At 49.7% G+C, this 27719-nt stretch overlaps 1 protein-coding gene across 1 annotated transcript; it reads left to right on the forward strand.

Annotated features, from left to right (window-relative positions):
- Positions 1 to 222: 222 nt before the first annotated feature.
- Mmp2 (matrix metallopeptidase 2) lies at positions 223 to 27313 on the forward strand. The gene is made up of 13 exons (XM_075976880.1): positions 223 to 849; positions 3457 to 3683; positions 4598 to 4746; positions 5660 to 5788; positions 5978 to 6151; positions 8859 to 9032; positions 10048 to 10221; positions 12744 to 12899; positions 13837 to 13978; positions 17448 to 17584; positions 20166 to 20325; positions 24456 to 24565; positions 26451 to 27313. Exons 1-13 carry the CDS (start codon positions 697 to 699, stop codon positions 26552 to 26554), a joined length of 1989 nt encoding a protein of 662 aa, XP_075832995.1. The 5' UTR covers positions 223 to 696; the 3' UTR covers positions 26555 to 27313.
- The last annotated feature ends 406 nt before the right edge of the window (positions 27314 to 27719 follow it).

The raw sequence follows: 27719 nt of genomic DNA on the forward strand, positions 1-27719 counted from the left end.
CCATCACTTTTCCAACACCCCTGTCCCACGGAGCTCAGTCTACTGATCCCAGCATCCCTCCAAAGCCAAGGCCGCCATCCAATCTCTAAATATCAAGAGCCTCTACAGCACCAGTTGTTTAACGCGAGGGTCCTTAGCTGTACTCCTGGGTGGGAGCCTGTAGGTGCAGCGGTGATAAGGAGCCCAGCTACAGAGCAAGGCTGGAGGTAGCTGGAGGCGGAAGGGGGATGGGAAATGCAAGAAGAGGTGGGAAGAAACTGAGAAGAGGGAATGGGAGTGGGGAAGAGAGGGGCGGGTCGGACTGCGCCACCCCTCTCGCCCGCCTCACTCCCCTACCCTCCCCACCCGGTTGGGTGCTGCCAGCACTCTTTCAGCCCAGCCGGCCACATCTGGCGGCGTCTGCCCGCCCCTTGTTTCCGCTGCATCCAGACTTCCCCCCAGCGTGGCTGGAGGCTGCTGTGTGTTCATCCAGGGCTTTAAATACACAAAGGGATTGCCACGACCACCACCAGGCACCCGAGGTAACCGGGCTAGTTGGGACGCGGAATCCCGTTATGAACCCCTGAGCCGTGCAAAGCCAAGCCAATTTAGCAAGGGGATCTCGGAACGGCGCCGTGTGGAGCAGGCTCCAGCCGGGCGGACCCCAGTACACAGCCAGCAACCTCAGGCTGACACGCAGACCCCGGGAGCGCAACGATGGAGGCAGGAATGGCGTGGGGAGCGCTCACCGGCCCTCTGCGGGTTCTCTGCGTTCTGGGCTGCCTGCTGGGCCGAGCCATCGCTGCGCCATCGCCCATCATCAAGTTCCCTGGCGATGTCGCCCCCAAAACAGACAAAGAGTTGGCAGTGGTAAGTTGCTACGCTGGTTTCATCCAGCAAAGTTTAGACAAACTTTGGAACCGGAGGCCAACTTTCCTCTGACTTCCTACTGGCCTACGGAGTCGGGAGGGGCTTTAGTAAAACGTCTGCTAGGGTCTTTGTAAACGATGGGGAGAGGGTTTGGGTAAGAGGAGGCTGCTGATAAGTAACTTGGGGAAGTTCAAGGTACATCGCAGGGACCAGGAAGAAGCAAAGGAGGAGGCATGATTGCCTTGGGAAACATCTGGAAAGGATTGTTTTTGTGAATAACAGAGACTTTGTCTGCGTACCTAGGGGATTTGGTCCGAGGTGGGCTTTATAAATGTCTTTTGGATGCATCAGGAGAACTGGCAAGAGAGCCCTTGGCAAGTATCTTGGCAGGCCTTTAGTACACTCAGTTTAAGGGGGAATCTATTGAAAATCAGGAGTGTGCTTTGGCATATTTAATTTGTATAAGCCTTTGCGCATAGAAAGATAGCCAAAGTAAGGCTTGGCTAATTTATGGGAAACTTTGGCACACATCTGGAGACAGGCCTTTGGTGAGACTCTGGAGGGGCCCATTTGGCAAATCAAAGAGACTGGAGGGAAGCCGAAGGTGCATTTTGATGCCTTGGTTTAAGGCAGAAGTTGACCAGGAGGGTCTGAGCTGAGTTTCTTTGAACTTTTCTCTGAGGTCAGAGGATACAAGGCTGGTGGACGGGCGTGAGGAGCAGGCGCAGAGGGCCAGGGCGCGTGGGGCGGGGGCGGACTGAGCTGGGCTGGGGTCGGCCAGCGGCCAGCACGACCGACCTCCTTCTTGGCCAGCATCCGAGCTGCGGCTCAGATGTTGTTGTGTGAGCGTGCGCCTGGCTCTGGGGCTCCCGGGTAGCAGCTTTGCATAAACCAGACTGGAAGACAGCTGCCAGGCAAAACCCAGCCAGGAGTAGGCACTTCTCGCCGTCCATGGGCCTTGAATTGGCTTAGATGTCAGGTCTCAGGACATCTGCACCTTTGTTGCCATTATTCAACCATTGTAGGAATCTTCCAGCCAGCCTCCTCCCCAGTCTACCCAGAAGTAGGAATCACATGCTCTTGGATAGCCTTTGGATGTCCCTGCTGTATGAGACACCAACTCTCTTTCCACAGCCCTCCCTTTAGAGCCTCCATCCTCTCTGGATAGATGGGTTGGGAGATCTTAAAATATTTAGAGGGCTACCCCCCCCCCCAAGAGTCTAAAGTGATTTGTTCGTTGACTAAGAGTGCAACTTAGGAGCAGTTACCTGGGTCTCCATGCCTTCTGTAGCCTAAAGAAGCCCTTGTGACTTAGAGGCACATGTTAGTGAAGAGAGCTTAATAAGGGGGTGTGTGTGTGGGGGGGGTAAGCCCTGTGGTGCACACCCGTGAAGCCAGCCTGGGGAAACTGGGACTGGAGGGTCCTGGGTTCAACTTTAGCTTGGGCTTTACAATGAAAAGATCTTAGACAAAAAAGAAAAAGAACAGAAGGTATTTTGAGCTTCCGCTGCTTCCTGCTTCCTCTCAGGGAGTGCACTGAGCTCTGAAGATTGATAGGAACTTCTGCAGTGGCCATTTCTGTGGAGTCAGAGGGTCAGAAAGGCACCCATCTTTGTGATCAATGGGGAGGTGCTCTTAGGTTCTTAGAAGAGTGGTTGGCACCTGGGAAGCACTAGTCAACACCAGGCCTTATTGCTGTTACACCGCCATTCTCACCTCCACTGTCTGCCACGCCCTCCTTTCCCTCTTTGGTACTGCCTCCGAGGAGGTGAGACCCAGTCCGGATCACTTCTGGTTCTATTCACTGTTCCAACTAGCCCTTCCCAGGTATTTAATCTCGCATTTCTTGGTGATCCGCCCAAATTCTTGCACTGGGTTTGAAGTGCTGGTCCTGATCGTCAGTTTACCCCAGCAGTAGCCCAAGGAGTGGCACGTGGTAGGTAGGCATCTATCTGTGCTGGCTGGTAGTCTTAGGCAGACCCTCTGAAGAAGAAGACCATTCTCTGTTTAGAGATCACAGATGGAAGGTTTGAAACTCAGGTCTGCTACCAGATCCCATGCACACAGTTCCTGAATTTCTTTATAAGGAAGGAAGGAAGGGAGGGAGGGAGGGAGGGAGGGAGGGATGAAGGGAGGGAGGGATGAAGGGAGGGAGGGAGAGAGGGAGGAGGAGAGAGAGAGAATGAAAAAAGAAGGAAGACAACGTATGCCCAGGTCTGTCGGGAGGTTCAGTAAGATAGAGGCTGGAGTATCAGGGTTCAAGCATGGGCACTGGAGCATGACTGCTTGGAGTCAAATCCAGATCTGCCATCTGTGAGTGGTTTCAGCTTCAGCACGTCCCTTAAGGTGTCTTATGTATACTGAGCAGTACATAAATTCACATCTAATAAATTAAGGGAAATAAAAGGTGGTAGCTATTCCATTTATAGACGCACCACCCAGTTGGTGGGTGACAGAACTTATTTGAGAGACTAAGACCCCACTCAGTGTCCTAGAACTCCTTAATTCCATCCTGTCCCAAGTAGGGGGTATTTGGGGAGTTGTTGGGGCTGTGTGCTTTGCCATCCCAATGTGGTTCCTGACTCTGAGCCCACCTGTCTCTTTCAGCAATACTTGAATACTTTCTATGGCTGCCCCAAGGAGAGTTGCAACCTCTTCGTGCTGAAGGACACCCTCAAGAAGATGCAGAAGTTCTTTGGGCTGCCCCAGACAGGTGACCTGGACCAGAACACCATCGAGACCATGAGGAAGCCACGCTGCGGCAACCCGGATGTGGCCAACTACAACTTCTTTCCCCGAAAGCCCAAGTGGGACAAGAACCAGATCACATACAGGTGCCAAGGAGGGGCTGGGGATGCGGGGCCAGCAGCCTGAGGGATGAGTCTCCCTGGGACTCGTCTTTCTAATTCAGGGATCCCACAAAGTGTCATTACTGAGATCTGACCATACAGAGACATACAGAGTTCTTGGTGAGTGGAACCAGGCAGACCTAGACTTGAGTCTCATACTCACTAAGCACAGGGCACTGGTCTTGTTCTCCCACACTTTGAGTTGGTATCCTTGGCTATGAAACAAGAATAAGAAATTTCTTTCCTAAAGGGGTGATTGGGAACTTAAATTAGATGACATGTCAATCAAGGGCTTCCACTAAGTTTGTTACAGAGAAGCGTCTAATGAGTGTTGATGGTTGTTATTATAATTTGGACCATTGGAGTAGGTAGAGGAAGCTTGATAAGCAACTGATAATTGTGGTTTTAATATTATAGTTTTGTTTTTTTTTAAAGATTTATTATGTGTATCGTGTTCTGCCTGTATGTATACCCACATACCAGAAGAGGGCACCAGATCTCATTATAGATGGTTGTGAGATACCATGTGGCTGCTGGGAATTGAACTCTGGACCTCCAGAAGAACAGCCAGTGCTCTTAACCTCTGAGGCATCTCTCAAGCCCTTAATAGTATAGTTTTGTTATGATTTGTTGCTAATAGAGCTAAGAGCTACACTCTGTGTGGCTGGCATTTATCAAAGGGGAGAGCTCTGCCTTTTGTCCAATATTGCACTGTTTGTGTTCCTGGTATCCTTGTCCCAGACAGAAGTGAGAGCTGAGGAGGTTTGGGATTCTGGGAAGATCAATAACTATAGGAGGATGTACTTAGCTTGGCTCAACACATATGTGCAAGGACATTGCACATAGACAGTTGTCCAAATGGACATGTGCACACTCGCACGCATTTCTACCCTTTCTAGGATCATTGGTTACACACCCGACCTGGATCCCGAGACGGTGGATGATGCCTTTGCTCGGGCCTTGCAAGTATGGAGTGACGTGACTCCACTGCGCTTCACTCGCATCCACGATGGGGAAGCTGACATCATGATCAACTTTGGCCGCTGGGGTAGGCAGAGAGGGACTGGAGGGTGTTGCAGCAGGGCCGTGTAGACATCTGAGACATGCGGGGATCCTGAGGGCAGGAAGCTTACCAAGAAGGTGCAGACACTGGATGTGAGTTAGTTGGAAGTGGCAGAACACGGCCCAACATTGGAGAGCCATGACCATGAGAGCAGAGACTGCCCCACAGTGAACCAACCTTTCATACAGCGAAAACCTACCGCATCCTCTAAATGACAGCCCCTAAATGGCGACTTGGATTTAAAGTAATACAAAAGGCTTTTTAATTAAAATTCAGTTCTCACAATAGCAATATGGGGGAAGATGGAATAGAATCTTAGGTCAAACCACCATCTAAGCTGTTGGCGTGAACCGGCTGCAGCATACATATGAAGGCTGCTTTTGTCGGTACAAGGTGGTAAAGCAACGAAGGCGGAGGGCGGGGGAAGAAGAGCATAGACTTGGGAGTAAGGTGAGCATGCTGTCACCGTAGGCCTGAGGGCTAGCTCCCTGGGTAGTGATGACAGTCTGCCATGAGAGTAGGGCATGGCGAGGAAGATGGTGCTGATGGGAGGCATGGGTGTCAGGAGGATATGTGGTTAGCATGCTCTCGTGGCACTGGAGGCACACGGGTGAACCCAGTGCTGTTGATAGCGATGGAAGCAAAGGTCAGTGGTGCAGGTGAGGGCACCCTGTGGACTTGAGAGCGGTGTGGTCCACCGCATGGTAGCAACCAAGCTAGAGCCTTCCCGTCAACTCCCTGCAATACCTATCCTTGAGAACCCCAATGGGAAAAGGGTAGGAGACAGGTGCTCGGCGGAGCGAAGCATTCCAAACCCAGATGAGGGTGTAGCTGGTCTTAAGAACCAAGTTGTTGGGGTGTGGGAACGTTAAAAGCTAACAACCAGTGTGGGTTTCAGAGCATGGAGATGGATACCCGTTTGATGGCAAGGATGGACTCCTGGCACATGCCTTCGCCCCTGGCACTGGTGTTGGGGGAGACTCTCACTTTGATGACGATGAGCTGTGGACCCTGGGGGAAGGGCAAGGTAAGACGACCTCCACCGGTATGCTTCCTGCTCCCCTAGCAAGCAAAACCAACCTTAAGCCCTTCATCTGCTGTGATGGGGTGAGGATGATGAGATGGGGGAGGGAAGTCAGCCTCTAGGGTGAGCCCACAGCCTAGTGTCTGATGGAGGCCCTGGAGAGGTAGATGTCCTGCTCTGTGTCCCCTACAGTGGTCCGGGTCAAGTATGGGAACGCTGACGGCGAGTACTGCAAGTTCCCCTTCTTGTTTAATGGCCGGGAATACAACAGCTGCACCGACACTGGCCGCAGCGATGGCTTCCTCTGGTGCTCCACCACCTACAACTTTGAGAAGGATGGCAAGTACGGCTTCTGCCCCCATGAAGGTGAGCGTTTGCCCTGGTCTCAACCCTCATCCTACCCAGGTCCCCAGCCTACGTGTGTTTCTGCCGTGCCTTCCCCTTCCACATTCCACAACCGGCTAACCTTCATCCCGTATCCTGAGGTCAGCCTCCTCTACAGTTATAGCATATATTGCTTAATGTCAGGCACAAGTTATAGAAAGTGCACAGCTGTCCAGGTTCATCATCACCATGGGAACACAGCATCCTTAAACAAGCTGAGATGGGTATAGAGTTACCAGTCAGTCTGACCTTATGGGACCACTGTCACATGGGATTGCCACTATACGTGTGGTCTGTTGTGACTTAAATGTTACTTTTGTGGTGTAAGACCATATGTACTTACTTCATATTTACTTAAGTCACCTCAGGTTTTTAAGTTTCTCAGTGTTTTTTGTGAGATCATGAATTTGGACATATTATTTTTTTCTAATATACACGAGAATGACCTTAGATGTGTTCACAGACCCTGTGGTTGTTTCTGGGGCCACTTTACACTCCAAACAAGACCCAGGGCTCAAGGACAGTAGGACAGGATGGCAGGAGGATGGGAGAATAAACTTGAGGCACAGAGATGGATTGACACTTAACAGTGGCAAGAGAACAGGTACTTGGTTGAAGTAGGGGCTCCAGTCTGAGAATATTAGCCCTCCTTCCCACACTGGTCCCACAGTACCAACGAGAGTCAGTGTAAGTGGTCACAGCTACGACATCGGACTCGGCCTTCTATCCTTATGTCATGACAAAGGCCTCCAGCTCCACTCTGTATTTGTGTGTGCGTGCGCGCGCACATGTGTGCAAGTGAGTGCATATGTGTGTGTGCGCGCGTGTGCGTGTGTGTACATGCTCAAATGCTCATGCAAGCTCAAAATATTCTTTGCCCCGTCTACCATCACTGGAGGTAAAAGTGTGGAAAGGGAAGGGTATTGATATACACACTCAATCAAATTTGAAAACATCCTGGACATGCCTTCTAATCATAAATCTTTTTAAGAATCTGCATGGCTTCATACTTGGCCAGGCCATCTCACTTGATGGCTATAGAGATCAGAAGTCCAGAAAATGTTGGAGAAGCGGGAGAAAATACAAACATACTTCTAAGTAGCAGCTTATTTCCCAGCCCATAAAGACTTTACCGGATCATAGACTGAGGACAGTCTGTTTGGGGTGAGGAACGACTATAATTGTACATAATTGTAATTGCTTGTGGCTTTCCCTGTCCCTCTCGCAACGCAACACTAGCACCAACCATCTAGACAGAAGGAAACAAACAAAGAGTTTCTATTTGTCTTCCTGTTGACATCTTTCTTTTCCTTCTTTCTTTGTCTGGAAGATCCAACCCATGGCCTCACACATGCATGCTCTCCTCCAACACTGGCCTCTCCCCGCAGCCTGTTTACGTTTTTGTCACGGAAGCTAAACTTTGTACTAAGACTCAAGATATTGACTGTTAGTAAATCAGAGATTTTGAAAGTCTGTGCCTTGCATTTCCCAGTAGGACATGAGGAAAGACAGAAACTCCTGAGTCAGCCATTCTGTCAGAACAGTCTTCGTGGATAGATATGGAAACAGCCTCCCATTTCATGAGCTTGGAAAGGCTTCCTCTGTGTCGGACACCAGCCATTCCTTTGGTCCATCGCCAGGTGCAAGTACACATAGTGCACACGTGCTTGGGTCTGGGGCAACAATTCTGATTACTCAGCCCCTCCTGATGGCTGACTCAGTGTCTGCTCCCTGATCTTCTCTTCGGGAGGAGGGTTGATCCCAGAGGAGATGGGCTTCTGGGTGGCAGAAGCAGAACTGGTGGGATCTGAGTTATCACGTAGCCCTTCCCCACTCAGAATCACCAGGGTCTCTGGGATTCACTTTGCTTCTTCCCTAGACCCTACTCTTGCAGCTTCATCAGGGAAAGGTGTCTTGGTTGGGGATAAGCAGAACGACACAGATAGAGAGTTCTGAATTTGGGAGGCCAGGGGTTGGACTCCATTCAACCTGTGGTAGAGTTAACAGGCCTGGTGAGGTCACTTCTGGCACGGCTGCGCACAGATGGTCCTTGTTATGCACTTGTGGTTTTGCTTGTTGGCAATTCCAGAGACACCATTTTGTAACTCGAGTGGAGGGAGGGAGGGCCCAAGACAGGCTGACCTTGATCCCTTCTCTCCCTGTGCTCCAGTCCTGGCCCTACCTGGGGTCATCGGCGTGGGAAGCTTGGACCCCAGCTGCCCCTGCCTCCTTTTCCTTGTACTCCTGCAGGGACCACAGCGGCAGAAGAGCTGTCCAGAAGGGACGGGAGCTCTCTCAGCCGAGCACATCGTCACCAATGAGTAGAAACTGGCTTTTTAGATTTTTTTTTATCATTTTAAATTATGTGTTGGTGTGTGTGTGTGTGTGTGTGTACACAAGAGTATAGGTGCCCTCCGAGCTTAGAGGCATCAAATTCCCTGGAGTTGGAGGCACAGGTGGTTGTGAACTGCCTGACCTGGGTGCTGGGAACAAAACTTGGGTCCTCTGGAAGAGCAGCCATTGCTCTTAACCTCAGAGCCATCTCTCCAGTGCCTAGAGATTGTTTGCAGTTGATATTTTAACACAGCAACAATTTGACTTGTATGAGCCGGCAAGTGGGTGACTAGCCAGCTCTGCCCAGGCCGATATCTCTCTCAATGGCATCTTCTCCCTCTTTTCTGCTCCCCAGCCTTGTTTACCATGGGTGGCAATGGAGATGGTCAGCCCTGCAAGTTCCCATTCCGCTTCCAGGGCACTTCTTACAACAGCTGTACCACCGAGGGCCGCACAGACGGCTACCGTTGGTGTGGCACCACGGAGGACTATGACCGAGATAAGAAGTATGGATTCTGCCCAGAGACAGGTGGGTATCACTGCCTCTCTCTGCCCCTCAGAGGCAAGCGTTTTACCATGGAATACCTGTTTGTCCACCCACAGCGTCCTTTCCCGAGACGAGCTGCCGGTACCACATGAGTATGGAAGTCAGCTGGTGCGGTTGTGCTTTGACTTCTGGCCAGCCACCTTGCACCCTGCTCGCTGGCCTGCACCCCTTGTTTTCCAGCTCTGACACACACTGTATTCCTCTCCCATCCTCTGCCCTTGAATTTTGCCTCTCACCTCCTCTTGGCTATATCTTCTCTCAATCTGTTATTCATCCTTTCTCACTTCTCTCTTTCTGCAACCTATGTTTACTGAGCCTGCTTCTTGAAGCTAACTCAGCGATTGATCTCTAAGACTGAGCCTAAAGACTCATCTAGGATCATTGAAACCTTCTAGAGTGTTGAGACCATCAGCTTGCTCAGTCCTTTGGATGTTTGGCCTCTCTGCTCCTATCTACAGGGGTCCAGCTCTGGACTCTGAACCATGGCTGCCTGTGTTTAAACCTTGGCTCTGATAATTAATTTCTTTCCTTCCTTCCTTCCTTCCTTCCTTCCTTCCTTCCTTCCTTCCTTCCTTCCTTCCTTCCTTTCTTTCTTTCTTTCTTTTTTTTCCAAGACAGGGTTTCTCTGTAGCTTTGGAGCCCGTCCTGGAACTAGCTCTTGTAGTCCAGGCTGGCCTCGAACTCACAGAGATCCACCTGCCTCTGCCTCCCGAGTGCTGGGATTAAAGGCGTGCACCACCACCGCCCGGCTTCTGATACTTAATTTCTAGCATTATCTGCTCAGCAAGTTTCTTAAGTTCTTCAAATCTTGGTTTTTCCCATCTATGATATGGAGAGATGTTACTACGGGGTGTCTACCATGCCAGGGTTGTTGGCGGGGTGAATAGGATGGATCAGTACCCAGGAAGTAGATGTTAATGTCAGCATCTTGTCATTGTTGCCTAGCAGTGACCTCACATCCTCTGCTGCCCCTTGACCTGTGTCCCTTACCCCACAGCTATGTCTACAGTGGGTGGGAATTCGGAAGGTGCCCCATGCGTCTTCCCCTTCACCTTCCTGGGCAACAAATACGAGAGCTGTACCAGCGCCGGTCGCAATGATGGGAAGATATGGTGTGCCACCACGGCTACCTATGATGATGACCGCAAGTGGGGCTTCTGTCCCGACCAAGGTATGAGGCCCTGCACTCCTCCACACCTGAGCTAGAACGTTCTGAGGATCAGGCGACTTTCAGCACAGATGTTGTCTCTTGACAAGTACCTCAGTTAGGGTTTCTATTGCTGTGAAGAGACACCATGCCCACGGCAACTCTTATAAAGAAAACATTTAATTGGGGTGGCTCGTTAGAGGTTAAGTCCATTAAGATCATGAAGGGAGCGTGGAGGCTATGTAGGCAGACATGGTGCTGGAGCTGAGAGTGCTACATCTTTTAGGCAACAGGAAGTCGTCTGACTGTCACACTGAGGGAAGCTTGAGCAAAAGAGACCTCAAAGCCCACTGTCACAGTGTCATACCTCCTGCAACAAGGCCACACCTCCTACTAAAGCCACGCCATTCGAGGGCCATTTTCTTTCAGACGACCACAAGAGACCCCCATTGGGCCTTCAGATCTCCCCACCTGAGTAGAGACTCTGCTGAGTCCCAGTGAAGACAGGTTCCTTGCCAAGGTCCAGCCAATTCAGTCAGACACTCACACAGCTTCCAAAATGAGACCCCCGTCCTAGGCACTGGTCCTGGGTGGATCTCAGCCCTGTTATTTCCATTCTTGTCTTCCGCTCCAGCCACCCTTCCCTGCAGGACTGTTACTAGCAGGAGACAGCCAATGACCTTACTATTGTCAGGACTATAAGCAGGGTACTTCGGGCCTAGCTTTCAGGGCCCAAAGGCCCAGGGTTTCAGTTTTCAGGTAGCCCAAAATGTTCAGGCAAATCTAGGACCTGGCAGAATTAAGCGAGCCTCTGTCCTCGTTTGATTTTTGTTGTTGTGAATAAACGCTTCGGAAGGAAATGGTCACAGGCAGGCTTACACTCCCAGGTTGCAATCTATCCAGGGCAGTCAAGAACTTAAGGAAAGAACCCAAAGGCAGGAACCATGAAGAACACCACTCACCCATTTCACCGTCTGGCTCACAGGCTCATGCTTAGTGAACTTTTTATAGACCAGGTCACCTGCGCAGGGACTGGAGCTGCCCATAGAGGCTGCGTTCGCTTTCATCAACTAACCGTAATACAGTTCTTCACAGACATTCCCGGAGAACAACCTGGTTAAGGCAACTACTCAACTGAGAGTCTTGAACTATGATTCTTGGCTGTGTCTCATGGACGGTTAATGTTAACCAGTACAGTCCTATTACTATTGTCCTTAGTGAATGGTGCAACTGGACAAATCAGCTTTCCTTAGGAGTTTTTCTTGCCCCAAATCCTATGCTAGGAGAGATGCTGACATCTCCGCTCTGTGCAACTTCTGCCAAAGGTGGGATCTCCATCCCTGTGGAGAGCCTGTGGCCCCTCGGGCTGTCATGTACAAAGCGTAACGTATTGGTGCCTTATTTTATTTTTTTTATTTTTTATTTTTTTGGATTTTTCGAGACAGGGTTTCTCCATAGCTTTTGGTTCCTGTCCTGGAACTAGCTCTTGTAGACCAGGCTGGCCTCGAACTCACAGAGATCCGCCTGTCTCTGCCTCCTGAGTGCTGGGATTAAAGGCGTGCGCCACCACCGCCCAGCTGTATTGGTGCCTTAAAACAGCATCAACCTACTCTTTGCTGGGTTGGACATTCTAAACCAAAGTGTTCCCTCCTAGCCTGTATCACTTTATCGTCCGCTTCTGTCATTACATGTCCATCTCTGCGTCTATCTCTTCGTCTCTCTTCTTAGGAGGTCATGAGACACACTGGGTTAAGAGCCTCTCCATTGCAATGTGGTAGTGCTTTAACTTATCCGTTATTTGAGGCAGGGTTTCACTATGTGGTCCACGTTGATCTCAAGTTCACAATCCTCCTACTTCAGCATATCAAGTACTGGGATTGTAGACCTATAACACCACTCTTGGCTCTGCCTTCCATTTTAATGACATCTGTAAATAAGATCACATGTCCTAGATAACCAGGAACAGAATTTGTGTGTATTTTTTTTTTTTTTTGTGGTAGTGGGGCCCATGGGATAACAGGGTGTGGTATATCATTTGCCTGTTCTCCGTGGCCAAGCCTGAGCAACACATACAGGCACGGATATGTTTTCAGTTTCCCTATGGGACTGGAGATACTGCAATATCATCAAGTCACACTCCTAGGGGAGTGGTTTGCACTCCCTTCCCCGGGCAGAAGTTGTGAAGCCCTCAGGCCAGACTATCCCATTGGCTCTCCCTCTTTGAGATCCCGAGTAGCAGCTTTGACCTCCACTCTCACAAAGAGCCAGGAAGTATGATTTTTAACAGATGAGCCTCGAAGCAGATGCTCCTGTCTCTCTCCCTCATACCACAAGCAGCCATCACGGGGAAAGAGCAAGCGGATGTTGGCTGACCCACTCAAAACCAACAGAGCTCTCAGGAGAAGGAAGAAATCAATATACCACTTGCAGAACTTTAGGCCCACCCCAGAGATGTCCCCCAAAGTTTTCTTCATATGAGGCAAGTCTTGATGCCAGTCTCGTCGCTCTGTCTCAAATTCTATCCCTTGTCCCTGCCCTGGCATCAGGATATAGCCTGTTCCTCGTGGCAGCCCATGAGTTCGGCCATGCAATGGGGCTGGAGCACTCACAGGACCCCGGAGCTCTGATGGCACCTATCTATACCTACACCAAGAACTTCCGCTTATCCCAGGACGACATCAAGGGGATCCAGGAGCTCTATGGTAAGCCTCGGCTTGAGGGCCTCTGCGGGTGGAGGTGTTTACAGTCATCCCACAGCCTGGGTGGGAGGCCACAGAAGTGGAAAATTCCAGATATCATCTAGCCAGAATGGTCAGGGGGCATGAATGGTGCCTGGTCCTTGGGCTTCGGAGTAATGCTTCAAAGGGCCACTCACACAGCCCTGTCCTTTCTAAATGAGTCTTTCGTGACCCTATTAGCTCACCATTTCCAGGGCTCTCCATTAGTTAGGTGTGTAACCCAAGGCAAGTCTAGGTTTCAGTTCAGGATCTAGAAGAGTCAGCTATCCGGCAGGATTTCTCTGACGCAGAAAGAGAATGACGGCATGGGAATGAACGTTACCAATCTTTGTAGGATGCTGATATTTTAATTTGTGATAGAAACATAACAGTTGGTTCCTGCAGCCAGTGATTGCTTATTGTTTGTGCTTTCGGAGAGGCTTGAGGTTAAAAAGTCAGTCCATTGCCTAAAAAAAAAAAAAAGAAATCAATCATATAATTGATAGATAGTCCTCGTAGTTCCTGGATCAGGCAAAATAGTGAAGGTAGAACCTGAGTGGGAAAGCCTAGAGACAGTGAACTTGGGAAAGAACTGGAGATCCAGACGGTAAGGGGTGGCATTGCGGTCCTCTCTAGACCTACTTTCCTCAGATGTGGCTGCTCATCAGGAGGGATAAACAAGTGAGTCCTTAAGAAAGTGCCACAGCTCTGAGGGGACCCAGACTTTCCTGTTCTTACAGTAAGAGACCACACAGGATTCAGCCTTCTCTTAGCTCCCCCGTCTACATGCAGGTGCCCCTGAGGCAAATGTCTCTCCCTTCTAGCCTTTATGGGTTAAGTGAGCAGTATTGGGGTCTAACCTGGTGCTGAGAAGTCTTGTTGCTGGGGAGAGTCTAAGTTCAGGTGTCACCCCATCCCCCAGGGCCCTCCCCTGATGCCGATACTGACACTGGTACTGGCCCCACCCCCACGCTGGGACCTGTCACTCCCGAGATCTGCAAACAGGACATTATCTTTGATGGCATTGCCCAAATCCGTGGTGAGATCTTCTTCTTCAAGGACCGGTAAGTCAGGCTGCTTTTGTCTTTCTTGTGTTCCTGCTGTTTGCTGAGGACCCCAGGAACCCCACAGAATGACCTGCAGTAAGCTGTGTGCCTCACTACCTGCAGATCTTGGTGGCTTCCACATAGGTGGCTCTCTCGAATTCTGGGTCTACCAGGCATCTAGGCTATTGTAGCAGTAGGAGGTCAGGTACATTCCACAAGCCACTCATTCTCCTACAGTTAGCAGATACTTGTGGCAGATGACAGGGTGTCAAGAGGCCAAATCAAACCATTCGCTGATATAGAAAGATTTGATGCACATCATATCTGAGAATCTCTTACCAATGAAATAAAAAAACATGGCTAAACTGGGCATCCGAGTTTACCCCAGCCCAGCCGTAAAAGATGGAGTGCATTGTTATGTATTAAGGCACATGCAGGCATGATTCTAAAGTAGGTTAGAGAGAAGAATGTAGGGGGATTAGCCAGTCTTCCGTTGGCTTTCTCCCTGAGTGCTATTGATCTCAAGTGGCCAAATTGCTGTCTGTATAGAAAGCAAGTGACCATAGGTGGAGAGAAATTATTTCCTTCATTCTTCAAGGCTATGGTCATGACAAACAGCTGAGAGTCACCCTAGTGCCCTAGATCTCTGGGTAATAGCAGGAACTGTCTAGTACCTCTTCAAAGAGTCTGTTTATTCATCTATCTGTCCTTCATCTATCTGTCTATCCATCGCTACCTTCATCTATTCCTCTATCACCTGTCTGTCTGTCTGTCTGTCTGTCTATCTACCAAGCATCTTTTTCTGTCCATCTAACCTCCATTATCCTTCCATTCATTGATCCAGTTATCCACTCACCCATTCATAGTGTATAATAGTTAGAAAATTGGGTTGTCAACGTAGAATACTACGGTCGCTATCTACAAGTTGTATGGCTACCAGTAAGCTAATCGTTTTCTTTGTACCTCTGTTTACCCATTTCTAAGATGGGGCTAACATTTTACCCTATCAAATAGGGCAAAAATATGGATCAGATGAGTTTAGTGCTAGAATAAGGCCAGAGAGTGAGCTTGTTTATCCCCATTAGCCGTCACCTCAACAAATCATAGTTTGGCAGCCCATGTGCCAATTGCCTTGATGGTAGTTGAGAAAGGGAAGATGTGTGGTGGGGGAAGGGGTCTGTTAAAAGTCACATTACTGTTCTCAAGAGAAGTACACAGGCCTCCTATGCTAGAACCACCTGGAATGAGGATATTAAAAAGCCACGGGCTTCTGCCCTCTTCCTGAGCCCTTAGACTGTACTCTCTGGGGGCAGGGCACACTTATCTGCATTTTACCAAATTTCCCGAGTGATCCGGACGCTCTTTGATGGTGTACCACTGTGTGGTTAGGGAAAGAAAGCCATAGCAAATTGACAGTAATCCAAAGAACTTCTGTCTAGATGTCCCAGTCAAGGAAGGCTTCATAGTGGCGGTGTCCTCTCAACAGGGCCTTTAAGGGGAAACAGCATTTTGTTGGGTGGTGACAGTAGTGGCAGATTAGGAGCCATAAAGCAGAGACAGATAAAAATTCCTGAGTTAAACACTGTAGGACAGAGAGCCTGGGGAGGCTAAATGATATTCCAGGAATGTCTTCTGTTCCACAAAGGCTTCTCTTCAGACACGGGGGCAGGGATGGGACACACATGCTCTGCCCTTCACTGTGTATACCACTGGCCAGTAGGCAGTAACAAGAAGGTAGAGAGAAGTGAGAATCAAAACACGGTAAACAATTCTAGTTAGGCCTTAGTGCCCATGTCAGTATTAGTGATTACAGAGTCCCCTGATGTGCTGCTGCACCTTGTAGGGAGGGGGAAGAGGTGCGTGGGGACTCTAGTCTCCGGCAAGGTCCCCAGCTTGGAGCACTTGACACTGTAGAAACTGTGACCAAGTGTAGTGTAGAGCTGTCAGAAGCGAGAATGGCAGACACTGCTCTGAGCCCATGCCCAGGCCAGAGCGGATTCTGACACAGCATTACAGTCTCTATCAAAGAACCTAACTGGGTGTTAGTGCTTCACTGAGCTAATTTGCTGTAAATAATTAAACAAACATACACAAACATTGGTGCCAGGCTCTGGGAGGGCAGCACAATACTACAGGGTCTGTGAATACGGATTTTGGAGTTGGACATGCACTTCAGTCCAGATGATATCATAATCATAATCTGAGTGCTGTTTAGCAAATTAGGGCCATAACCCTGCTTTGTTTGTGCTCCCTCAAGTAACAGAGATGCCACTTTCTCCTATCTCAAATTAAAAAGTGGAAGAAAAATTGGTCTTTCATGGTATAGCTTCCAGGGGTAAGGCTGTTTGTTTTAAAGGTCAGAGGAGGGACAGCGACTTGTTTTTGTCCATTGACACTTTTACATGGCCCCTATGCCAAGACTGGGTCCCAAGATGACTGCCAGGGGCAGTTAGGACCAGAGGCTTCCCATGTCCAGTTAAAGTGTGGGGTGAGGTGGGACACAAAGAGAGATGTCTGGAGGTGAGATACTGGTCTATCTGCTCAATCTTGTCATGCTGATTGATATAAGACGCATGGCAAGGAATGTTAAGCTAACCAACTTTGGCAAACAGAATCATCTGGAAGGCTTGTTCAAACAGAGTCTCAATCATAAGCCAGAGAAGTCTGATCTACAGATCTCAGGTCAGGCCCAGAAATTTGCATTTCTGACACATGTAGCTCGGCCCACTGGCCTGAGGATGACAGTCTGGGGGCCAGTGGCTCACCTGTGTCCAACCTGCCCCTAAGGCCACATTGCCGCTGAGGACAGCTCTTGTTTTGGTCATACGGTGCTAAGTCATGTTACAGTGTCTAAAGTTTGGAGACACCTGGGACTCATCCCTAGGATGGGAATGAGGTCATGGGCAGCAGGGACTCGTGGTGCTGAAGGATGGGTAGAAGTGTGGAGCTGAGAGGAAGGATGGTAGAGAGAGATGCTGGATGCTGGGCAGATAGCTCATCAAGTGCACGCACATGTTAGGCAGTTCTGAGGCTTACATTTTACAAGGCTCATTCGTACAAGTGCTTGGCTCTTTGTATACCCTTAGTAAACGCAGCTCTTAGTTTGCCAAGACACCCAGCTTCATTCCATTGAAGTTCAGAAAATGCTTTGAAGCTCCTTTAGCCCCTGCCTCACTCAATTGGCTTCTAACCAAATAGGACTGATAGATTAACAGCACCCGCTCCGGGCACTCAGTGCTGGTGTTTCGGAGAGACCCTGAGTAAGGAAACACACCGAGACAGTCTGGGGAGGCTTCCTGGAGGGGTGGGGGCAAGAGGGAGGGTGGTGTCTTGCAGAGCAGTCTCCTCCTATTCCCCAGTGTCCCCCTCTAACCTTCTCTAGATCTTGTCACCTTCCACTGCCCTACCATGTTTCTGATTGGACTTGGCGGTTAGAGCTTTAGAGGAACGGAAGGTGTGACTTCTTATGTCCCATTCCTATCCCCAGGTTTATTTGGCGGACTGTGACACCACGTGACAAGCCCTCAGGGCCCTTGTTGGTGGCTACCTTCTGGCCTGAGCTCCCAGAAAAGATCGATGCTGTGTACGAGGCCCCGCAGGAAGAGAAAGCTGTGTTCTTTGCAGGTATGTGGGAGGGTCTTGCTGGCCCTCAGTTTCCGTTTAACTCATCCACTCCTCCAGGCACCCCATCTTCTCTAAAGATCCATCTCAATGTGATTTCCCAAAGCACAGGGTCTTAGTTGGGTTTCTATTGCTGTGATAAAACACCACGTTCAAAAGTAACTTGGGTAGGAAAGGGTTTATTTCAGCTTACAGATGTAGTGTAGTGTGAAGGCAAGTCAGGGCAGGAACTCAAGGCAGGAACTGAACCAGAAACCATGGACAAAACTGGCTTGCTCCCCATTGTTTTGGCTCCGCCTGTGCCTGCTTTCTTATAGACTCCAGGACCACCCACTCAGAAGTGGCACCACCCACAGTGGGCTGGGACCTCCTACATCAATCACTGATTAAGAAAAATGTGTCAAGGGCTTGCCAGCAGGCTGATTTTATGGAGGCACTTTTCTCTACTGAGAGTTTTCCCTTCTCAGACAACTCTAGCTGTGTCCCGTTGACAAAAGGGGGAAGCTAGCCAACACATACGGGATTTTTCTGGGACGTTAGTCTAGACACCCAGCATCAACTAGCCTTGCCTTCAGGAGGGACATTACCTCCCCTCTGGGTTCTTTGTCAATCTCCTCGTTCCTTTCCTAAAGGAAACAGTCTTCTTTCAGTGATGTTTCCCTAACATCACTCCCTTGCTAGAGTCTTGGCTGGTAGCTGCTTTAGTTAGACCTTTAGTGTGGTGTGTATGTGTGTGTGTGTCTGTGTGTATGTGTGTGTGACAGAGAGAGAAAATGAGAGAGACAGAGAGACAGAGAAAATGAGAGAGAAAGAGAGACAGAGAAAGTGAGAGAGAGACAGACAGACAAAGACATGCATATGCACACATACATATGTTGTAATAAGAGCGGCGGGGCTGCGTCCCCAGTACCCTGGCCACCTGCTAGCTTATGCCCCGAAATAATTACATGGACAATGTATTCTTTTAAACACTGCTTGGCCCATTAACTCTAGCCCTTACAGGCTAATTCTCATACCCCAATCAACCCATCTTTTATAATCTGTGTAGCATCAGTCTTACCAGGAAGATTCTAGCCTACGTCCATCCTGGGTCGGAGCTTCAAAGTGTGTGCCCAGGAGAGGGGAGCATGGTCTCTGCTCCAGAGAGCAGAGCTGTCGAGTCTGAGCTCACTTCCTCTTCCTCCCAGCATTGTTTTGTTTACTCCACCCACCTATGTTCTAACCAATAAAATGGGCCAAGGCAGTTTCTTTATTAGCCAATGACCTTCCTCCATCATACATACACGGTCTCATGCAATCCAGGCTGGCTTTGAACTTGCTGCATAGCCGACGTTGGCCTTTAACTTATGATCCTCCTGCCTCCTCTCAAGTGTTAAAATTAAGCATTTGCAATCACATCTGCTATAATTGGATGCTGTGAATGGAACTGAGTCTTGTGCATAGCTCTCTACTAACCAAGCCACAGCCCAACCCCAAACTATTTAAATCATTATGTATATTGTGTGTGTGTGTCTGTGTGTTGGGGGCAGGGGTGGACATGAGGGTGCTCACACAGGTCAGAGGCATTGGTCCCCCTGAGGTGGAGGTACAGGTGTGTCTTAGGATTTTTATAGGGCATCTTTCATCTTACCTCCTATCTTCTAGGGAAGTCAGAGCAGGAACCAGGAGGCAGAGATTGTAAGCTGCCCAACCTGGCTACTGGGAATCTAACTCTGGTCTTTAGGAAGAACGGGAAGCACTCTTAACGACCAGACCATCTCTGCAGCCCCAGCCTCTCATTTTTAACATACAATGCTTTGTAACATGCATTGGTTTGAATAGTAGTTCCAGTAGGGTGGCATCTAAAAACAGGATGTAAACAAACTATTCTATACATGGTATTTAGATGCCAAACCAGCACCGTTCTTTACTAGGCTTGTTACCTTTGTCTTTGTTCAGAGACAGGGCTTATGACATCACTGAGGCTGGGCTTTGTGTTTGCTATGTAGCCCAGGCTGCCCTTGATGGTGCAGCTAAGATTTGGGGCACCGGCTGTCCCGTATATGGACAGCTTCCACCTCCGTCTTTGGTGATCCCGGGTCCTGGCCAGGCTAGCTTTGACTCCCAGGGCACTTTATACATGTCAGATAGAGGGGCTTCGTGGGGCAGACATGACACTTCCATGGGCTGCTAGCCTCCTTTCACTGTCGCCTTTTATAACTGGCTGTAACCGGCATAAACTGTGTGCAGGAGTGGGGATGTAGTTCATTTGTAGAGTGCTTATCTAGCCTAGAAGTTCCGTTCTCAGCACTGTATCCATCAGATGTGGGACAGCCTGCCTCCATGTAATCCCACTACTCAGGAGGATCAGGAGTTCAAAGCCAGCCTGGGTTATATGAGCTCTTGTCTCAAAAATGAAGTGAAACAAAACATAACGGTGTGGTGAGGCCTGCTTCTAGAAACAGAGCTAAGACATGAGCAGGAGGCCATTCCCTGTTGAGAAAGACCCAGTAGGCTCTTCTGCCAGAGAGATGATGGCGGAGGGCAAGATGGGCCTGAGGCATTTCTCCACAGCCACTGACCCGCCTTCTGCCCCTTACTTCAGGGAGTGAGTACTGGGTCTATTCTGCCAGCACTCTGGAGCGAGGGTATCCCAAGCCACTGACCAGCCTGGGCCTGCCCCCTGATGTCCAGAGAGTAGACGCTGCCTTTAACTGGAGTAAGAACAAGAAGACATACATCTTCGCTGGAGACAAGTTCTGGAGGTAAGGGGGCCCCAGGTAGGATGGCGGCGTGGCTAGTTTCATGGGGCAAGACTCTCTGTGTCTTGATAGACACAGTGTGGGTAGACACCCGCTCCCTGGTCTTTAGCCTGCCTGGCAGCCAGCCCTCACCATACAATGCACCCTCTTTATGACACTGTTAGGGCTGTTCTGGCCAGAATCCCCCTTTCCTTTCTCAGCCGCCTCGGATTGGGCCTGTAGATACCTCGTCTAGACCTTCATGTTACAGCAACTCACAGTAGAGTTGGTGATACACATGCAGGTAGTAGCTGATACTGTTGCTATTGTAAGCCAGTTGCTATTGCAAAGGCCCAATGAAGTAGGAATCACTGATCTTCCCATTCTTCACATGAAGAAAACAGGGTTTCAAAAGGTTAAATAACAAACTTCAGGTTCCATGGCCATGGAGTGACAACCAGGCTTTGAGCCTCTTGGCCCTGGAGAATGTCCTGCTCTCTTTTTAAAAATTTATTATGTATACAGTGTTCTGCATGCCTGCCAGAAGAGGGCACCAGATCTCATTTCAGATGGGTATGAGCAATCATGTGGTTGCTGGGAATTGAACTCGGAGCAACCTGAAGAATAGTCAGTGCTCTTGACCTCTGTACTCTTCCTGATACAGTGGGAGACCCAGGGAGGGAAGGTATAGGCAAGGCAGCAGAGGGAAATGAGGAAGACAAGATCCAAACTAGGCCCTGGGGTGTCACAGGCACCCTCCCCCATGTCTGCAGCAGGCACCCTCCCCCATGTCTGCAGCAGGCACCCTCCCCCATGTCTGCAGCAGGCACCCTCCCCCATGTCTGCAGCAGGCACCCTCCCCCATGTCTGCAGCAGGCACCCTCCCCCATGTCTGAAGCAGGCACCCTCCCCCATGTCTGAAGCAGGCACCCTCCCTCGTGCCTATAGGCCTGGCCAGTGGTGAAAACTGGCAGGGGAGTAGTTTAGAAGCAGTTGGTTCAGCTCCTCTGGTGAGAAGGCTCTAGCACTGAGAAGCAAAGGTCTGAATGATGGACCAGAAAACAGCATCCCTGGACGTAGCTCAAACACAGGATTATGTTTATCATCCTTCACAATTTACCCATTGGGACGCTTAGGCCCCAAGAAGCTAAAGGACTTGGTCAGCTCACTTAAGTGTAAGCATAGCTCTGGCCTGGAGCTATGTTTAAATCTGCTTCTCCTCTTTCTCCCCTGTATCCCCTTCACTGTGCGCTCTGGGTCATTTGATCAATGAGGGAAAGGGTAGGCAAACAAAAGCTTTGCGGGCGTCTCCTTCCCCTTTCCCTCCCAGCTTCTGTGGCTGTGAAGGCAGCCAGTCCATACCCAGGAACCACTGATGGAACTCTCAGACCTTGTCTGCTGTCCCCGAACAAACATTCCTGCTTCCCTCGGAGGCCTCAGTCTCCTCCTCCTTCTCTGCCCCTCACCTCACCCGAAACTGCCCTGATTCAGCAGCTGCTTATGTCCCCCAGCTGCCCGTGGCAGGGTGGAATTTTGAAGGCACTGCTGAGATACTTAACAACCTAAGCTGATTGGTATCTCAAGCCTCGAGAAGAAAAACAGTCTGTCAGGAAACCACTGAGCAGGCCTTTTAGCCCATGGGCTCCGGAACTCTCCCCAGCACAACCACGTACTGCGAATGGCATCTCAGGCTCTTGAATTCATGGGCACTCTAAATCTTTAACTCTGCCTGTGGTGAGCTAGAGAAGTCACAGACACATGATTCAGAAATCTCAGACTCCTAAAGCCCAGGTGATTCCCCTGTGGTGCGCGGGGAGCATTCTCACCGACGACACAGAGCCTGTGGTGCGCAGGGAGCATTGTCACCGTCTGCCTACTACACACCCTCTGTGGGTACACATGCAAGAACAGGCATGTCCCATATGAGCAGCAGTGTGCACGCATGCATAGACTCACAGGCCCTGAAATGCCTTGCTGATTCTTCTAATCCTCTTCCTTGACAAGGCCTTCCTCCAACTCTAGATGCCAGAACAAATACCGTCCTCTGCTGAGGAGGTTCCGTGAACCTTGGGTAAAGGCTAGAGTGGATAGAGTTGCTCCTAGCTTCTGGACTGTGCATTTAAGGGAGACAGGTCCCTCCCAGAAAAAAACAGCACCATAGTTTGAGACACTTTCTTGGGCCATGACTGCAGGAAAAAGAGAGTGTTTGGAGTGACCAGGGTGAGCCACTGTCTGTCCCCAGCATGCCAGGAAGCCCTCAGCCACTGCCTTCCGAAGTTTTCACCAAGACCACAAATACATGTTCAGTGTTCTTTATGTGCTGTGCACAACTTAAATTCATTTGCATCTCACATTGGTGACTTCTTCCGACCTGTGCCTTGCTCTGGGTGGAGGCTATGCATATCATCTGGATTTTTCATTTAATGTATACATTGTTATCAGCTCCACTTTCTGGACCAGGGATACCAAGGCTGAAGTAGGCCAAGGACACATGGAAAGCCTGGGACTCAAATGTCACTTCTGACACTTGGTATTGCACCTTCTACATCTGTAGATCAGCTGCCCAGATCATGAGGCTAGAGGGACAGGGAGGAGGTGACACCTCTTCTGGATGAAAAGAACTTTCAGGAAGCAAGTTGTTTGGTGTCTCTGGCCTTCACGTATACAGTGGGGTTGATTCCTGCCCTCTGCTTGTGCTAAGGAAAGTCCTTGGGGCTTGGGACACATATTCTGTATCATTTTAATCCCATTGATTTACGGTGAGGTAGGTAGTGGTCAGATGGGGGCATGGGACTTTTAAGCTAGGGGACTTAGTTTTTTTTGGTAACCTGGGCCATGATGAAACAGCCTTCTTAAGAAACTGTCTTCAGATGAAGCTGTGGTTTTGAAGGTGTTACTGGCAGGTCTTGGGTGATGAGTTGAAAGCGAAACCCCTATAAAAATAGGCTTAGGGTAGTCTATGGTTGGAACCCCTGATGGGGGTGGTACAGCTGCCACCAGGGGAAAAGGAGAGCCAACCAAAATGCTGTGCAGAGCAAAGAAAGCTTGTCCATCACCAGGATGGGATCCAAAGTGATCTGCTTAGAAACTTTCAGCCCAAAGGTGAGGCTTGATCTTGTTACTGAGATATCCACAGGCACACAGTCGGATCACAGTAGCTTACGTAGTGTTGAATCTGTATAATGAAATGAGTAGGTTGAGGGGCAGAGGGAGGGAAAGCAAAGAAATAAAAAGGACAACAATTCAAATGTTTCTCCAAGAAACTTAAAACAACAGCCAAGGAGAAAGACTTCATAATGCTGAAGGTATTTACCTGGATTAAAGACAAGCCCCAGAAGGGACTGGGGTGGCATGTAGTCTGCCAGTGAGTGACTCATGGCCTTGAGCTCACACCCACCACATTGCATTGTAACCTCCCTCTCTGAGCCTCGGTTCACTCCCAGACATGGCTGGTCATCTCTGCTCGACAGATGAAAAAGCAGCAATTTGTTCAAACCACACAGTGAAAGAATTATGGGTCCACTCCATTGGTCCTTGGACTGCAGCCGGGAATCAAAGGTTGTAAGGGAGGGGCTGGAGAGATGGCTCAGCAGTCAGCAGCACTGTGCGCTCTTCCAGAACCCTGGGTTCAATTCCCGACACACACACACACACACACACACACACACACACACACGGCTCATAACTGTTTATCTATAACTCTAGTTCCAGGGATCTGACTCCCTCTTCTGGCTTTTGAGAGCACTCACACACATGGTGCATAGACATATGTGCAAGCAAAACACCTAAACACATTAAAAATAAATCAATCTCAAAAGAAACTTTTTTTTAAAAAAAAAGTTGGTAAGGGAACACTGAATTCCCAAATCCCTGCTCAATAGCAGACATGGGAGAGACGCAAACATGTGTTTCTTGGTGGCAATGACACTTGCTCTTCGGTATCGTCTCAAGAATCAGGAGCTAGTAGAGTGGGATTCCGAGTCAGGTTTAGGCCCCCACACTGCTGCCTGCTTCCTCTCTGAAAGGCCAAGTCTTTTTCCCAGACCCTCTCTGTGCCATCCTTGGATCCTTCTCTCCAGGACTGGGGGGTGAGAGTGGGCAGTCGGGACTGGCCTTCAGAGAGGCCATTTACTTCTCCCTGTCTCTTTCCCTAGATACAATGAGGTGAAGAAGAAAATGGATCCTGGTTTCCCTAAGCTCATCGCAGATTCCTGGAACGCCATCCCCGATAACCTGGATGCGGTCGTGGACCTGCAAGGCGGTGGTGAGCTACCCAGGCCTCTGTTGGCATTCTAGGATTGCCTGCCCCCCAGCCAGGAAGCAGCTCCTCCTTTGTACACACTCCTCAGGGCAGCCATTGCAGTCCTGGAAAACAAACCAGTCCCTTTAGCTCAGTGCTGGGAAGGCAGCCAGACTCCTGACCCTTGCCGCCCCAGCCAAACTCCAGGCTGTAAGACCTAGAAAGGCCCCTCACAGCTGCAGAGCCTGGAGCCACAGCAGAGGAGGCCTGGGAGACCTCCAGGGACCAGGAACATGGCCTGGTGCCCTGGATTCATTCTGGGGGTTGAGCCAGGCTGTATTGGGTTTCTCAGGAGGCCTTGTGACCATGTCCCGTCAGGAGCACGGCTCTACTTGAGACAAGGCAGACTTTGTCATGCTCTGTCACTCCCGTGGCAGTGATCTCCCACTCAGTGGCTTGCTTCTTTGCTGTGTCAGCACAGGAGAGCATTTGGGATTTGAAAACCATATTCTCAGGGAGGTTTCTGTGACTCCCTGGGGTGCTGGAAATGAAGTCAGTTTGGCTTTTTAGAGGAGGTGTTAGTTCAGATTCACAAAAGTTTTAATTTTTTTTAATGTGGTGCGTGTGTGTGTGTGTGTGTGTGTGTGTGGTTTTGCCATCTGCAAAGTTCATGTAAGCTCCCATGCTGAAATCTCACACGTGCAGAAGGAAAGCAGTGTCTAATCAGGTGCTCCATTAAGGCTGACCTTCAACCAAGTATTTCTCAGGTCCATACTGTGAGCTAGGGTTGTAAATGGGGTAAACGGGATCATGTGTGTTTGAAGGAACTCACAGGTTCTAAAGCCTCTAGAGGTCAGGAGGGGAAACAGTAGGAAATAAATTATGCGTGTGTGTGTGTGTGTGTATGTGTGAGAATATGTTTGTGCACATGTAAGTGTGCATGAGTGTATGTGTGGGTATGCACATACGTGTGTTTGTGTGGGTCTAAGTGTGTGTGTATGAATGTGGGAGGCTGTGTATGTGTGTGTGTGAGAGAGAATTTGTGTGTGTGTGTGTGTGTATGTCTGTGGTGGATAAGTGGATTTGAGTGGGGGGCTGAATGTGTGAATATGCTTGTTTGTGTGTGTGCCTGAGTGTGTGTGGGTGGAGGGGCCTGAGTGTGGGAGTGTGTGTGTGTGTTGGCAGGGAAGGGTTGCTTCTCAGAGTCTGATGACTGTAGACATGCAAGAGTAGAGCCTTGTGGTTTTTAGACATTTTAGAGACTTAGAGAGAGGCCAGACATCTGCACATGCATGTGACATTGCCAGATGTGTTTATACCTTGGCAAGTCATTCAGAATTAAAGACAAAGTGAAGCAAACATTTGTATGAACCTAATAAACCTGATAGACCTCCTACTTCCCATCCCCTGATGTGTGACAGTGCTTGGCTTGGTGCTTGTGCTCAGGAAGTCCCCAGGAGCAAGTATTACTAACTTAGTCTCCTAACAAGCCTTAGACAGCGGTTCTCACCTTCCTCACGCTGCCACCCTTTAACACAGTTCCTCATGTTGTGCTGACCCCCAGCCATAAAATTATTTTTGTTGCGACTTCATAATTATAGTTTCACGACTGTTATGAATCATAATATAAATAACTGACATGCAGGATAGCTTATATATAAACCCAAAGGGGCTGTGACCCTTGAGAACCACTTCTCTAAGAGGTTGGGTCCTGATCCCTGGCTCAGAGATGAGCAGTCAGTGACTACAAGACCCAGTTTCCCAGCCATTCCTCTTCCTCCAGCCCAGAAGGTCTTCCCAGGTTGAAAAGCTTCTCCCCTATGCCAGGCAGAGGTGACCATTCCCAGAGACATTCCATGTGCCATGTCACGTCAGCATAGGTCCAGTCTCTCTTCCTTGTCTCTCTCAGGTCACAGCTACTTCTTCAAAGGTGCATATTACCTGAAGCTGGAGAACCAAAGTCTGAAGAGTGTGAAGTTTGGAAGCATCAAATCGGACTGGCTGGGCTGCTGAGCTGGCCCTGTTCCCACAGGCCCTGCAATCAACACTGCACACCAGGCCCAGAATACTGGGGAAGGATGTGGAGGGGCCTGGCTGCCCTGCCTTCAGCTCTGTAGTTAATCAGCCTTCCCCCTCACCTGGTGACTGAAGATTTAAGAGCGTGGCTTTTTTTGTGTGTGCCCAAAGAAAGGTGCTGATTGTACCCCTCCCAGGTGCTTCTCCCCCACCCCCTTCCCCCTCCCCCTCGGGGATGCTTGGATGTTCTCGATGCAGCCCTCTTTTGGGCTGCCCTGGTGCTCCACACTTGAGGTTCTTCTCATCTCTGATCTTCTGTGGCTCACAGCACTGTCAGAGTCAACAGAGACTGTCTTAGGAGGGCACTGGTGGCCCAACAGCCGGCACAGGGCAGCGGGATGCAGGTGCGTCCAGGTGGAAGTTGGAGACCCCTGGTTTCTCACTTCCGGCCGTCCTCGTGTCTGCACTACATTAGCGGTTTGCTCTGTGCGCACTTCCTTCATTTCCTTCAAGCTTTTCCATTTCCCACCATGCTGCATTTCCTGACGCAAGGACTCCGGTTGTCTGACATCACTGCTCGGTGCCTCTCAGTCCACATGCTTCCTTATGCGCTCTAGAGCCTCCTCAGTCTCTTCCTCCACTGGATGGAGGAAAACCAAACCAGTCGCTTCCTGCTCAGCCTTCTTGCTTCTCCCTTTAACAGTTCCCCATGGGAAACGGCCAAGAAAGATAAATAAAGACACCAGTTGAGTGACATTGTTTGCCTCTGTTTTAGCAGCTCATGGCCAAAAGGAGGAACTTAAAAGGCAAACCTCTGCTCAATGCAAGGCACAGATGACGTGTGCTGGGAAGATCAGAGCTGCCAAACCAGGAACCACATGAAGAGCGGTTCTGGTGCTGCTGTTATGGGGGTCTGTTGGAGATCCCCTCCCCCCCTCCTGCTCTCTCTCACTTTCTCATGTTCTTAAGCTGATAGACATCCTAATGATAGTGCCGATAGCAAGGAACAGCAACCACACAAACCTCTTCTTCTAAAAGCCCCTACGATCAACTTTACAGACCCCTGGACCCAGAGGACAGTGGTTTGTCTGGGGTCAGACAGCTGTTAGAAACAGATGTTGTCTATTGTTTTGGGACTAGGAAATGGAATGAGGAGTGGATC

The sequence above is a fragment of the Microtus pennsylvanicus genome, chromosome 6 (genome assembly GCF_037038515.1).
Source record: "Microtus pennsylvanicus isolate mMicPen1 chromosome 6, mMicPen1.hap1, whole genome shotgun sequence".
Lineage (NCBI taxonomy): Eukaryota > Metazoa > Chordata > Mammalia > Rodentia > Cricetidae > Microtus > Microtus pennsylvanicus.

Coding starts and splice junctions, on each gene's coding strand:
- Mmp2 (XM_075976880.1), top strand. CDS start 697: ATGGAGGCAGGAATGGCGTGGGGAGCGCTCACCGGCCCTCTGCGGGTT. Junction 6,152..8,858: donor CGGCTTCTGCCCCCATGAAG/GTGAGCGTTTGC, acceptor TCTGCTCCCCAG/CCTTGTTTACCATGGGTGGC. Junction 20,326..24,455: donor GCTGGAGACAAGTTCTGGAG/GTAAGGGGGCCC, acceptor CTCTTTCCCTAG/ATACAATGAGGTGAAGAAGA.